Raw genomic sequence first — 15841 nt, 5'->3', positions numbered from 1 at the left:
AAATAAACAAAAGTATATAGCAGTGAATTAAGCACACGTGTCCTAAAAATAAACAAGTAAAATGTTATGTGAGTTAAATGGCAATAAAAGAAGACATACAGAAAAATATTGTGCATAAAACAGAAGTTGTATCAATTAAACGACTACAAAAGTGGGTCTTGAGTCTCCCTTTAAAAATATCAGCACTCTGTATCCCTGATGCTCTCCAGCAATCTATTCCACTGACGAGTGTCGTAAACCTGGAACGACGCCTCACCGTGGGTTTTATACCGCTTTTCCACGAGACCCGAACGGCACCGAGTCGGCCTTGGTCGGACCCGGATGTTCGCGTTTCCATTTGACTTTTTCTGGGCCAAGCGGTTACAATAACCATTTAGACTAACCTCGCTCTGCAAGCTGAATTCTTACGGTCTTTGTAAGTTCACAAATTCCCGAGAACACATCTTGTACCGAGCCCGTTGACTTTCAGCAGTGATTTGGACCAATCGCAAAGCAACATTGTGTTTGGGGCGGGACATGCAGCGGTGACAAAACCAGGAAGTACCGACATTGTAAGAAACAAGCTAACCTAATATGGACGAATGGACACTGCAATTAATTCTGGTCTCACAGAATTACTCACTGTGTGTTGAACAACGAGAGGCATGCATTTTTAGCTGGTAAAGATGTTTGTGCTCCCTCTAAGATGAGAATGAAGACGACATTTTCATCCGTGGCCATGATTGGTCAAAACAAAAGTTAGGTAGACATGTACAAGACCGTATCTTCCAATCAGCTCAAGGTATTGTAGGAGAATATCCCGCCTTTCTTGAGCAAATCACCGTGGACCAGTCCCAGATTGATATTGTGGAGAACTCCCTTCATTTAATCACAATTATCAATCTGGCTATTGCCAGGTTAATTTAGAGCCATCTCGGGTCTGCAGCGCCTGGGGCTGTGCCATCTGATTGGCCGACAGCGATACAGCGAGCAACTACTCAGCACATGCCCATTTCCTTGTTTTACGCGAGTAAGGAAAGAAGCACCCGCCGGCCATCACCCAAGCATCGGTGGCAAATCCAGGTTCAGAAAGTAAAAACCCTGGTACAGTTTGGTTTTAGCCCCAGGTGCTAGCTAGAGAGCTCCCTAGCTAGCTCCCCGGATGCACATTTACCTGCTAGTTAGCTAGGAGCTCGCTATCACAAGGGGCTAAAGCCAAACTATGGCAGTGTGTTTTACTTTCTGAACCCGGATTTGCCACCTCTGCACCCATGTCATAAAAATACAGTATATAGAATAAACATAAGAATGTTTTACAGCAATGCTTAATTATATGTGGATGAATTTTTCCTGATTGTAGTAAAAAATAAAAAAATAAAATAATAATAATAATAATAATAATAATAATAATAATACGGAGTGCACACACCGCTTGCTGGGTCGTGTTCCCATTCACTTGAATGAGAGCTCGAGCCGGAGCCCGTCACTCTCCCGGCCCATGGTCATGGCTCCTGAGTTTCGCGTGCTGGTCATAAAATCAAGATCGCAATATTTCATCCATGGTGGTCCATAAGAAATTGTAAATATGATTCAATGTTGGTGTAAAATGCAAAATGTTTGTAGTGGAAAAGCGGCATGAGTTAATTGTAATTAGGTCTTATTACAAAAAGGCCAGTACCGGAGGACCTGAGGGTCCGTGAGGGGTGACATGGTAAAAGAGGATCTGCTCAATAAGAGGGGCCAAGAGCATGAAGAGTTTTATAAAATATATGAGAAACTCACAACTCAATCCATGCCTTTTTGCTAAATATGGTTATAATAGATTGGAGCAAAAAAAAAAAAAAAAAATTGACATGTATTTAAACAGCGAAAAACAAGGTTTAATGAATACTCCAAATTAGATTTGTCAGAACTAAATGGTCACTGTGTAAATAATTGATTACCATGCAATAAATTAATGAATTATAAATAAGCACACTGCATAAAAGTTGTACAATGCACACTTTCAGCCCCATTCTATTAAATAAACTACTTTGTTTAAGATTTTGAAAACATGTATTTTTTATTATAATAAATAATACATATATACCATTATTTTCGATTGTGACCCGCTCTGGCATGTCAGCAGGATCAATCTAGAGATATGGACTATATTAGACAGTTGGACTTTATTTGTCCATTTTGAGATTTCTCCACAAATAGCCTCCTTGAGGTCTCTACTTTCATTTCCAAGAAGCACAAAAGTCAAAATTGTAAAAGAAGTGTATGAAAATAAGCAATTATTAGACAGTATGTGTAGAGGTTTCCTCCGGCCACTAGGGGTCACTGGGGTATTGAGTTTGTTGTGTTGCCTCCTTCATCGCTGTCAATAAATTATAATTGACATTGAGGAGTGTGTTTCTTCAGTATGCCTCGTAACGAGGGGCAGTGTTTTTAGCCTAGCTGCTAGCTATAGCGTCGCGTCTTGCATAACTGTTTAAAAACAACCCGAATTTCCTAGCCTCAAATGTAACTCATAAATGGTTTATATAAATGTTGTGAGGATCTACTAATGGATGGATGGATGGACATAGCAACCAAAAAAGTCGAAACAGCACGAAAGTGAACAGAACAGTCAGCCTACCTTGAGCAGAAGCTATGTTGTCATCGGTCCAGTTACCGGCGAATTGTCATCCGAACAGACAGAGATATTCTCCCGGATCTTTTTCTTAATGAATCGATATCTTCTTTTAATTCAAATTACTACATTCACATACTAAACCATGTCGAACTCTAGCGGGGCAGCGGCTGCTGCGATGCCCCATGTGGAGCAGTATGATTGAAAGGCTGTCACTCTGCTCCTTCACTCAGATAGAGTTGGGAATGAAAAATTGTGACATGCGCCGGTTCCTTGTATGTAATGTAGACTAATGTAATAATGTATCGTAAATACTAATGAAATGTTTTGATCGCTTGTCGATGTTGTCTAGTTCATATGACACCGGACACGCCGCTTCTTTGATGGGTCAAAATGAATCAATGCCTGCATATGTTGCAAATATCACTACACATTTTCACTCATGTTCTTTTAATGGGATGACATGAACATAAAAATGAGCTCTGAAATATTTAACTTGAAGATGAAAAATGGTCCTCTCAAAAGAGACACCCCGCCCCAAAATGCACACAGGCTATATTGACTTGTAAATACAATAGTTTAGTGTCCCTCGTGTATAATTGGGGTGGGGTGGTGGGACAAAACAAACAAACAAAAAAATGTTAAACCATCGCATTTTCATATTTTCATCAGACCAAAAGCATTTGAGACATCACATCCATGATAAGTTATCAATAAATCACTTTTCACAGGCCACATCAAATGGCAAATAATCTTTTAATTGACACAAAATTATGAAATCAAATTTGCCACTGTGGTAATATGACCTAATTTATGCAAGAAAATACCACAAGGTGCAACAATAAAATAAGCAAACTTTTGGCTGATGCCTCAGCAAATGAATTGTATGCAGAGTGTGATCTTCAAAGTTGAGGCTGATTTCATCTCTTGAGAGGTCAAACTTCCAAAACGTTTAAAGGGTTCAAATCTCGGACGATGGCCTATTCTGTTATTGGAATTGACTTTCCATTGATATTTTAACAGTTCCTGAAAATTTCAGGTTCATATCTTTTTCCTAAGGTACTGGTTGCTGTGGACATTTGAATGATGCAAGAAGCAAAACTTTAAAGCATTTTTTCTCAAAACTAGGGATTTCTACCTTCCACCATTAAAACTGCTGTAACTTTGTCAGTTTTTTAGATACGTCCATGTATTATATATCATTTTAAAGGGAATTAAGTGCAGAATTTGAATATATCAGTAACTCAATTTTGATTATTTGGCACATGTGGACCCTTTTGCCACAATTATTCTCAATTTTTAATCCTATGACCTTGACATGTACAGCATTATGAGAATGAAACACACAATCTCTGTGAATGCTCCATCAATGCGAGCAAAAGGTTTGTTGCCCAAAGTCTGAATAAGATTTTCATCACACAGCTATTGGTCATCCCATAACAATGAAGCACTTGTGTGGGGGTGTGCGTGTGCGTGCGTGCGCATGTGTGCGTATTTTTTGGGTGTAGACCTTTTGATGCTTCCCAATGATGGTTGAGCAACCAGCTCCTACCTATAGGGCTCTTTACTTATTTGTGCAATGATTAAAAAATAAAATAAAATAAAAATCAGAAATAAAAAAAATAAAAAAATAAAATTTTTGCTTCCAACTTCCTAACAATTAGTCTGTATAAAGACCATGAAATGCACAGCATCGGATTGGAACCTCAATCAATGTCAATTGCAGATATTTCCTGGAAGCATATTTAGGATGCTATTTGTGTCTAATCGCTATCCTCCCTACACTTCCACAGGCGTGACAGATGTGGCACTCTTGAGCATTCCACACATTTTCACTTATCAAATGCTGATTTTACACAACTCACTCTTTGACATTTTCTAGTTAACGTAAGTTGGTAGAACCAGCCAGTATCTGATGCTTCTCTCATATCACATTAAGGCTTGATTTCAAGGCAAGCATGTTGTAGAATGTGAAACGTGTACAATGTGGATAACTGACTGATTGGAGAGTCAGCACTGCATGGTTTTGTCATTTCTAGATCACTGTGTGACAGTCGAGCCTAAATGCCAACCTTTTTCTTCACCGTCCTACTTGACTACAGACAGTAAAGTTATGTCATGGCCAATTAAGAGGGTGTAAATATTTCTCAGAAATGATCGCCTGAGAGGCTGACTGGAGCATCCCGAAATAAGAATTGTATGAGCTGTTGTCTAAGTTAAATGGCAGGTTTATGTGTTGTCACCATGACAACCAGTGACACTGTGAGGTGCTCTGTACTGTGGAAAGTAAAGTACTAGTGCCCTATTTCCATGCCCAGTGTGAGTCTTGCGCTAAGTGCAGTCTAACTGTGCACATGGGTAGAGATTGCTTACTTTTGCTGTTTTCCTAGAATAGCTCAAGTAGAAGTGTGTTTATGTGCCGCTGTGGGATGGAACGCAGCAAATGCCCAGCCAATCAAAGTAGCTCCCCTCATTCCCTTTAAATTTAACGCAGAGAGAGATGCGGGAGTTTGGTGCAAGCAAAGTACATTTAAAAAAAGAACAGCAAGAACATTTCAACTTGCGGATGATGTAAAGTTAGCCACTCTGAATGGGCACTTGGAGTTTGCCTGTATGTCCTCGTGTGACCACCACCACTCGTAGTTGTACTGCGTGGTCAGGGCGGTGCGAGTACAATATTTTAAGGATGTTAATCAGAGTTTCATCCAGAAAATGTACTAAACCTGTTGGTCCGGGGACTGGGAAAAATATTTGGCCCAGGGAAATATTCGTCTGGTTGGGGCGAACGACAAGCATGCCGACGTGGAGACTACTATTCACTGAATCCGATTAGCCAGGCGGGGGTGAAAGAAAAGACTGGTGGCCCACCAGGTTTATGAAACACTGAGGGAAACCCTGAATAATGATAATTCATTCAATGAATATTTATTCTACAATAATTCAGACATGGGTGGATGACTGGTTATAGCATGTTCGCCACCCAGTGCTGAGGACACAAGATCGAGTCCAGGTTTCGGTCTTCCTGGGTGGAGTTTACATGTTTTTCCAGTGCCTGTGTGGGTCTTCTCCGGGTACTCCGGTCTCCTCCCATATTCTACGGACATGCATGACAGGTTGATTGGGCGCTCTGAATTGTCCCTAGGTATGCTTGTGAGTGAGAGTGTGAGTGGTTGTTCGTCTCTGTGTGCCCTTCAATTGGCTGGCAACCAGTTCAGGGTGTCCCCCGCCTACTGCCCAAAGCCAGCTGGGATAGGCTGGGACACCCCCGTGACCCTTGTGAGGAATAAGCGGTTAATGAAATGGATGTATGGATACAACAATTTTAAAATGGACTCTAAATTTTACAGGCAGCCAGTAAAGAGAGACCCGGATAGGGGCTATGTGCTCCCTCTTAGAGGCACCAGTTAGGAGACTAGCAGCAGCATTTTGGACAAGCTGGAGATGCTTGAGGGATGACTGGCTGATTACCATGTCCCAAAGACATGCGTGGCAGGTTAATCGGGTGCTCTGAATTGTCCCTAGGTGTGCTTTGAGAGTGGTTGTTTGCCAGCCAATCACAGGGCACACAGAGACAACCAGTCCAGGGTGTACCCCATCAACTGCCTGAAGCCGACTGGGATAGGCTCCAGCGCCCCCACAACCCATGTGAGGAGTAAGCGGTTAAGAAAATGGATGGATGGATGGATGGACTTTGACAACTTTGACCTCATATGTGGTGACTTTCAGTCACCAATTTCACAGTCTACCAAATTCACTAACACACAACTAAACTAGACAAAACTGAAGACATGCCCGTTATTACGCTGAGCAAAACAAACTAGGGCTAGTAGCCTCAAAGATAATTGTCCACTTCTATGTGGCGAATTAAATTGCCATCAATAGATTGGTGGCTTAATGCTTTGTCACTCTTTTAGTTTTAAATAAATTTAAATCCCTGAGATTTGTATTTCAGTTAATCAAATTTAGTGTTTTTATCACAAGTGGATAACCATTAGTGAAAGGGCTGGAAATGTAGCCAAACAACCAAGTGCTTATTTAGCCCATTATAGCAATAAAAAGTTAATGTTTTGTCTATAATTAATTTGATACTTTCATTATTTTTACGTACAATTAGTAGCTTTAAAAACACATTTTGCAACTTGCTGTCGACTGAAAATGACATCACAAGGGCCCAGGTAACCAATCACAGCTCACAGCAGGTTTGGTCATGTGACATTCACAAGCTGAGCTGTGATTGGTTACCTGAGCCCCTGTGATGTCATTTTCAGTCAACAGCAAGTTGCAAAATGTGTTTTTAAAGGTACTATTTTTACGTGAAAAATAATGAAAATATCAAATTTATTCGAGGCAAAATATTGTTTTGACTGCCAAAAATGGCTAAATAAGTAAATTATCCATTTAACTTTGCTCCAAGTGACATATTTTGACTTAATTCTATTACTGTATTCATAATGGGTAGAGTAACAAGAATGACCAGTAATCCACTGTAGAACTTTGAGAACAGTGTATTACACACAGTAAATACATAAATTGTATGCATGCAAAAGAAGAACAATTTCATTCAAAAGCACTTACTGAGGAAATCAGAATATCTTGCAAAGTATGTCGGAAGCCATACCTAGTATACTTCAAATTGCGTAAACAACATAAGTGCCAGCACCAAGAAAAAAAGCTGTTCTGATTTTTCCTCTCGCCTTGCTCCATATCACTATTCAAGCTTCCTCCTCATCCTCATCCTCATCCTCATCCTCATCATCACTCTTTACCTAACTCCCTCCCTCCCTAACTCCTGGCTGGTTGACTCTTTAATAAGTAACAGAACGAGGAGGATTGGCAGTGGCCCCGAGGTTTGACATTGCCACATTGTGGGTGGTGATAAAAATGCACTGTGGCTAGACTCGACTTGGCTCATACTTGGTGGGCGCTTCTACTCTGCATGCAGTACATTCCATCCACCCCCAACAGACAGACATGAGAATTATTCAGAGGGCGAACAATCTGCATGGAAATTGAAATCTGTGGGCACCCTTCCTCTCGCACACACGTACACTCACTCAATAGATAAACATTGTCCACTCACTCACTGTGCTAAAACATCTTTTGGAGAGAGAAAAAAATTGATAAAATGGCGTTTTTAGCCTGTTAGCATTTTCATTTTAATAGTAAATTATAATTTTAAGCAGGGCACACATCCAAATAGTTTTGTCAAATGGCCTACATTGCAAGAAGTTAATGTCGAACAATAAAGATACTGAAACGGTCCTGAAACAGCAGTTTTTTCAATATCATAAATGTGATTAAAAATGTGCAGGAAGTCTTCAAATGAGAAAAGTGACACTAACGTCACAGTGAATAGGCTACAAAATATATCTTGTCAAATTTTAGAGAACGGCCTCTCAAGTCAGTCACTCTTCAAAGAGACAGACCAAGACACATAACCAACTGAATACTAACAAGACCACCTTGCACCTGTATATTACAGGTCCTATGCCAGGCAATTACTCATTAGAAAAAGACCCCATGAAATGACACCTGCTTATGGAGCCAGTGGTGATAATCGTTGAAAAATAATAATTTTAAAAAAATCCACATCTAAGTCTCGACCTAGAAAAGGAAAAATGTGCACGACTTAAGCCCACACGCTTCAGCACACGTACTCTTTAGGGAAAATGCAGGTCATTGCGCCTCAACAAATTAGTAGTTCGCCCTCTAATCAAAGCAGCTCACGTAGGTTATTAGGAGACGCTGCTCAAAGAATATTTATTCAGAGGCTCGCTCAAAGACTGCATTGAGCGACAAACCACTGAAACGCGTCCATCAAAGTCCATCCGGGTATAGCAGACATTGGCTATTTTATGCGCGTTTATGTGCAACTGAAACCATTTGGACACGCTCACACACTACATATGGTGAGTGTTGCTGCAACGCGCCTTACCTTTGACACAGGTGAACATTAGGCAAAACATGAGATTCCAAAAAACAATTCCCGACCTAATCCTCATCGTGATGGTTTCAGCTCGGCCACATTTAACGCATCTCTGGCTGGAGACGTTCCGCACTTCCATACATCCGTTGTAGCATTCTTCCCTGTAAATCCGCGTCATTGTCACAACTCGAACGATATAATCCCTATAACCTTTTTTTTTTTTTTTTCCTTCCCAGGAGATTCCCTCTTCTCAAGAGGAGAGACACACAGCGCCGCCCGCCGTGCTATTTGTACGCTGAAGGCGGAGAACTGAGCGAGACTCAAATTTAAGAGAGAACCGAAGCAACCTGGACGAGTGCTCGAGCATTTCTGTTGAAAAGGGGCATCAAGTGTGAGCGTCCCTGGACTGCGTGGTGCGCTCTTCACGACTCGCGGTTCTGCACATCCCGGGCTCCACAGACGTTGCCGGTGGACGGACACAACATACAAGTGCGGCGTTGGGCGATTTGAATGGTGCCTTTATCGATCTGCACTTGTGATGCTTGCCTCAAGTAAGCGGGAGGAGGGGAAGAGAGAGAGAGAGAGAGAGAGAGAGAGAGAGAGAGAGAGAGAGAGAGAGAGAGAGAGAGAGAGAGAGAGAGAGAGAGAGAGAGAGAGAGAGAGAGAGAGAGAGAGAGAGAGAGAGAGAGAGAGAGAGAGAGAGGTTGGGGAACGAAATACAGTATGATGTGCGCGCAACAAATAAAGTGGCTGTGGGTGGCTAAAGGAGCAAGAGGCAAGTCTTCATCCCTGTGAAGGGAACTGTTAATTAGGTGTGCAGTATGTGTCGTGGGCTGAGGTGACAGTCCCCCAGGTGCGTCCCATCCCGAACAAAAAAAAATCCTCGCAATGTAACTTAAAACTTGTTTCTTTTCTACATGGTGGAGTCGTGATTGTGTGGGTGATCATGTTTGAGACATTCGCATTGCAAAGGTAGGGCGACATCGGCTCCAAAGCCCGGCCGGGCTGGTGGGCCTCTTCTGCCATCTAGCTTCCAGAGAGTCCCCGACCCTGATTGCGAAGCAAGGGGATGCAGGCGGCAGCAGAGTGATCACACCTCGAGAGGCGATCATTGATTAAATCAGTGGTTCTCATCCGTTTCTGAGCCAAGGCAGATATTTTATGGAAAAAAATAAATAAAAATATATCACAACAATGACACCAAAAGTACATGTGTTACAGTTGGCAGAACAATATTAAGTGATGAATCTACAGCAGGGGTGTCAAACGTACAGTACGCTGGCGGTATCAGGTCCCTCAAAGGGGTTTAATCCGACCCGCGAGATGATTTTGTAAAGTAAAAACAAAAAGAGTAATGTCAGACCAATTAATCAGACCCCCAAAATCAAAACATATAAATTCTTAATTTCACAAGAAATCCTCAGATGTGCAATGCAAATTTAGCGCATAATTGACCTGCATGTCATTATTTTACACACAACATAAAGTTACAGTTCAGGAAGAAAAAAAAACATAAACCAAACATAAATGTGCAAACAACACACATTCAGCTACTGGTAACTAGCTGAACTAACTAACTGGTAACACATCCCGCTGTGTTACCAGTTACGATATCCAAACATCACGATACAATATCACAATATGAAGGTCACAATACGATAATTATGACGATATTGTGGGGAGGTTGGCGATATAAAAGGTCACAATATTGTTAAAAAAAAAATGAGCTCATACAACAACAAAAATTATTTTTTTGTACATTACAGCAATGAAAAATATAAAAATATTATAAATATTATATGTAAAAAAATCTATAAATATAATATGTATATGGAGGCACTAATAAAAGTATTACAATAAATTTCTACAATTTTTAATTAATAAAATTAATATTTAAATTATTTAAGAAATTAATCAATACAGTAAATTGAGTTCCGCCACCTATTGACTCTGTTCACAAGTATATTATGTTCCCCTTCATCTGACCATTATCATGGATTTTAAACACAGAAGGGCCAAAACATGCCTTGTGAAAATTAAACTGCACTAAAAAAGTAGCCACCAGAGGGTGCTACAACCGCATAAGTGGAAATCAACCCGACTTTTTTTTTTTTTTTTTTTTTGACAGATGTGCTGCTTTTAATCTTGTGACATGACGACGACGATATATTGTGGCAGTTTTAATATCGCGATATCACGATATTGCAGTTGTTACATCCCTACTGGTAACTCAACCACATATGACATGGATTAACGTCCTATAAATTCATTAAAAATAGGTAGATATAACATGCCCGGAACTCATACAGGCAAAGTGTTGCCTCGTTCCATTTGCATTCGTGTTATTTTTTAGAATGGTATACGGTATTTACAGTTGAGCCTCACTATTCAGGACTGGCCTGCGAATAATAAAGATCTGTGTATAACTGACGCCAATTGTTTTTAAGTTATATATACACACCATAATTTTACCGGTTCGGCGCATTTGGTAATATATTTTCCTCCATGTAGCCCCTGAGCTAATTTGAGTTTGACACCCCTGTTATACAGTGTGAAATTTAGCTATTCTGTTTCTGTTGTATAAATGTTAACAGGTGGACAAACATGCAGATTAATTGCACCTTCTGCCATATAGTTGAGGAGCATATAATTCTTTCATCACAATTCATTTATTGATACACGAACAAAGATACTTTACATCACTTGTACTAAATCCGTAATACTTTTTGACAAATTATGTGGTATTGAATAATTAAAAGTCAAGGAATCACTTGATTAAATAACATAAACAAATGCTGGGCTGTCATTTTAGTGTACATGACCCACACAGTGATGATCTGTACAGTATAAGTGAGGTCATTTGCTGCAGAGTGGAGACCTGCACTCAATATCAATCAAGTTTACAATCAATGATGTGCATGGCTTCTGGTTTGAATATTTCTCGATTAATAATTGCACATGAAATTACCTCCACAGAAATCAATATCTGCTGGCGAGGTATTAGGAAGATTTATTAGCATGGAGTCAGCTGGGTCAGTATATGAGGACATCTTTAAGTCAAGAAAGGTGATGGGTGTGGGTGTGTGTGTGTTGTGGGGGGGTGAGTGAGGTCAGAGGCAAGTAATAGCAATGGTAGAGCTGTTGGTGATTCAGAGGCTTGTGGATACTTTTCTATTTAGGAAAGACAAAATGACACTTTTTTGCTCACACACCGGAAAAGTTTACTTCATGTACAGCAAAAGAGAAAAAGGGCAAACAAAGGTAAACATGAGCGAGACAGAAAAAGTATGAAGCTTAATTTAAAAGTCAGATTATGGGAATGCATGTACATTCTTCAATACCCTACATGTATAGACTATAGTACATCCAAAACATAACGTGCATATTTTGCTCAAATTATTGTTTTGCAAATTTTGGATTGCCAGGCTTTGTAACCTCTCACCCAGCTTCCCCTGCAGGAGGCTGGAAGATTACTAGTAGGGAAGGCAATGTCATCATCATTGTTCTTTAGGTAAACATTCAGAAAATATAATTAAACTCTGTGGGCTAAATATTGCTTATTATTACAGCTATAATTACAATTCAGTGGCTTTATTGGAGGTTTTGTGATTCAAATAACTGCAGTTTGCGAAGATACGTATTTTGTGAGCAACTTCCTTTCATGACTGTATACACCTATATCAGTAAGAAGTTGTGCAAACTGTAATGCACTGCAATTACTGCCTAAATGCGATAAAATCGTACCAGCGAGTGAGTCTGGCCACAGTCACCATTAAGCGCATTTCTGAGACAGGATAAACCAAACCAAACAGACATTGGATAGAACAGTCAACAGAGAGCAGAATTTACACCTTCTGGGCACTTCCTATGTATTTTGACCTAGTGAACAAACATAGCCAACATTCTGCATATTGTTACACCTGGTTTATACTTCTGCATTTGCTCTTGCGTTAATGACCGGCGTAGATCACATAATCTACGCGCGTCATGAATTTGAAGTGCCGCATAGCTAGTGGCGGGGTGCAGCACACACGTTGCCGTTGTAGACGGCGGGACGAAAAATCGCTCGTGATTGGTCCATTCAATGGCATACTCGGCTTTTTTTTTCCTTCTTTTTTTCTCTCCCTGCCCCCCTGCTCGGATAGTTTCCGTGAAGGCGACTGCGTTTGTAAGCCCAGGCGGCGCGAATTCACTTCCCGCCCCGGGGACCACGGTAGTACGTGTGTGTGTGACGATTGGTGGGGGGTGGACAAACAAACAACAAAAAGAAAAAAAAAACTGTGTTTGCTAAGCACGGGGCTGTTGTGTTTTTGCGAGTTTACTGCCAACACCATTGCAAATTGGCATTAAATCATTGCCACGGTTATAAGCCAACTGTCCCCCCAGCTTTGTTTCTTGTTCCTGAAACGAAAAACGACTTCCTGAATTGGTCATAAATACAGAAGAATCTCCACTCTGTGGCATCCTAACCAATATCAGCCGTAGCGACGCGCCGACTTGGAGTGAAACTGCAGCAGAACCTGATGTATATTGTGATGTGTATTGCGCACAAGTATGAAGGCAAGCGCACGAGCGTGGCTCCGCCGTAACGTCTCCACGTGAGCCTGACGCAGAAGTATAAGTTTGAAGTTTATTGAACATGTAAACATAACATATAAACATAAACAAATAGCAAGTAAAAATTAAGAGAAAGAAAGGAAATAAAAAATTAAAAAATCACAACAATCGTTAGAAATTGTTTACATGTCCAAAAAGGAGTAGGAAGAAGTTAAAAACTTATATAATCCTACCCCTTATTCTTTACATCTTATTTCAAACAATAATTGCGCACACCGCAACAATACATCATCGTACTCGCACATACAACCCTCATCACCCTCACAATGGAATCAAAAGAACATTTCATTTCATTTCTGCAATTGTACCAGTTCACGTCTGATCCAAATAATACTCTTGAACTTTATTTTTAAACATTTTTATAAACTCAATGATTGACTTGCATCTTTTCAGCTCATTACCAAAACTGTTCCACAAATGCACACCTATTACATAAACACACCTTTGCTTAATATTTGTTCTTGCTTTGGGTTTTTTATAGACACTTGTACCCCTTATCTCATAAGGACTGTGTCTAATTTCAAATAGCTTCTGAATACTGTGGCAGAGTAGATCGTTATTAACTTTATACATTATTTGTGCTATTTTAAAGCTACTATATGGAGGATTTCCCCAAAAAATATCTTAACAATAGCCTTTTTATTTGACCATTTATGACTGAAACATATTCTAATTAGTAGATCAACATCTTAGCTGTTCACAATGGGTACTCCTACAAGCCTCTGGCCAATATTATTTCGGAAGCGTCCGGTCCGAATCCTTCGAATTTCCCGCCCTCTGTCTGCGGGATGTGACGTCATGCGCGTCCTCGTCAGTTGTTTCCTGTCGCGCGAAGACGGAACTAGTACAGATTTTCGCTGCCCCAGACACCCGCTGTTACTCCGCGGAAGGCTGCTTAAAAAAATAAATAAAATGAAAACAATGTCAAGTGCCACGAAAAAAAATAAAATCTAAACTTGATAGTGACCGACGCCGGGCAAGAACGAGAGTGAACATTGGTTTGACATATCAGCGGTGGAGATAGTTGAGAGCGGACTTGGATTAGAAAAGTGATTCACAGCTGGCTTTCTTTCTACTCCAAAAGGTAAGAAGCGAGTGTCTTGACATTTAGAAGAAAATGTGTTGTTTTCAAATAGCAGTAACCTCAAGATCGATCACTTCTCGGTCGTAACTATTGGGGTGAAAGTGAGGTGGACGGCAACATTTAGCGTGAAAGGGGCGGCAAAGTTAAATGTAATAGAACAGAATGACTTTATGAAGAACAGACGTTCCATTCCGCGGCGTTTCAATCAGGCTAAATGTTGCCTTATTTTCCTCCGTGAAAACTGCCTATTGTAGCTACATTATGCTAACGGAATGTGAACGGTACTACTGAATGGCGATAACATTCACGGCCGTATCACACTAAGTAGTGAATGGGTCTATATGTTTTTCACAATCGTCAATTTCCATAACTGACAGCCCACCTTTCGGCTCATGCACAATGACGCTAGCCTGGGGGCGACATACACTAATAATGACTAGAATCAGGTTGACGTCCGTCGAGCGGGGTGACTACAATATGTAACTGCATATTAACATCGGAATGAGGTCCAATTAATTGACATAATTTGCACATCGTTTTGGAGTACAGCACAGGACTGGACTTCGACTGACTAAAGCAATATGATCTGCACGTCCCGTCGACATCGATTGTTTAGTGAGGATCGAGAGTCTCATCCCGTGAAGTGGCCAGCTTTGTATAACATTATAAGTCTTCAGTGTTGAGGTCGTGCACGTACGAGTGCGCGCAGCATATACGAGCGTGCAGTTTGTTTTCGGCCACAGGTGGCAGTAGCGATTTGAAATTTTAAATCTTCCATATAGCTGCTTTAAATTCAACTAAGTCATAAAATTTCATTGTGTTTGATTTGATAAATAGTGAATGCGTTGGTTCTCTATATTTTGATCGATTAATAATTCTTATAGCTCTCTTTTGCAATTTGAAAACAGAGTTAGTATTTGTTTTACATGCATTTCCCCAGATTTCCACACAACAAGTCAAATATGGTAATAATAATGAACAATATAATGTGTATAATGATTTCATATTCAGAACATCCTTAGTTTTGTAGAGTATCCCGATGATTTTTGACATTTTCCTTTTGACATTTTCTATGTGTGACTTCCAACATAATTTGTCATCTATAACTACTCCAAGAAATTTATTTTCATACACCCTTTCTATTTCAATTGTATTCACCAGAATTTTGACTTGAGTGATTTGTCTAGTACTAAAAACAATAAAATTTGTTTTAGTTAGATTTAATGATAATTTATTCATATCAAACCAATTTTTTATTATATTCAATTCGTACTCCACAGTAGTCAGAAGCCGCTTCAGGTTTTCTCCTGAACAGTAGAGGGTTGTGTCATCAGCAAATAATACACTTTTGAATATTTTTGAGACACAACAGATATCGTTTATGTACAGTATGAATAATTTAGGGCCTAGAACAGACCCTTGGGGAACTCCATGAGTAATCTTCAAGTGATTTGAATTTATATTGTTAAACTGCACATACTGATATCTAGTTTCAAAATAACTTTTCATCCATTTATATGTTAAACCTCTTATACCATATTTCTCTAATTTACTCATTAATATAGAATGGTCTATCGTGTCAAATGCTTTCTTTAGATCCATAAAAATCCCAACAGTA

General features: G+C 40.0%; 1 protein-coding gene and 1 long non-coding RNA gene across 6 annotated transcripts in view; one reads left to right on the top strand and one right to left on the bottom strand.

Moving 5' to 3' along the window:
- LOC144021954 (CUB and sushi domain-containing protein 3-like) overlaps window positions 1-9081 on the bottom strand; it is a 1200535-nt gene extending 1191454 nt beyond the window's left edge. For all 5 annotated transcript variants that reach the window (XM_077526258.1, XM_077526261.1, XM_077526260.1 and 2 more), the window contains exon 1: window positions 8532-9081. In XM_077526258.1, the coding sequence (XP_077382384.1) occupies window positions 8532-8700 (169 nt within the window). In that variant the 5' untranslated portion in view covers window positions 8701-9081. The remainder of the gene's footprint in view (window positions 1-8531) is intronic.
- LOC144021957 (uncharacterized) overlaps window positions 8314-15841 on the top strand; it is a 97587-nt gene continuing 90059 nt past the window's right edge. Inside the window, exons 1-2 of the long non-coding RNA XR_013284232.1 lie at window positions 8314-8505; window positions 8759-9073. This is a non-coding gene — a long non-coding RNA (uncharacterized LOC144021957). The remainder of the gene's footprint in view (window positions 8506-8758; window positions 9074-15841) is intronic.

Source organism: Festucalex cinctus, chromosome 7, assembly GCF_051991245.1.
Source record: "Festucalex cinctus isolate MCC-2025b chromosome 7, RoL_Fcin_1.0, whole genome shotgun sequence".
NCBI classification, from domain to species: domain Eukaryota; kingdom Metazoa; phylum Chordata; class Actinopteri; order Syngnathiformes; family Syngnathidae; genus Festucalex; species Festucalex cinctus.
This window is presented reverse-complemented; position numbering and strand designations above follow the sequence as displayed.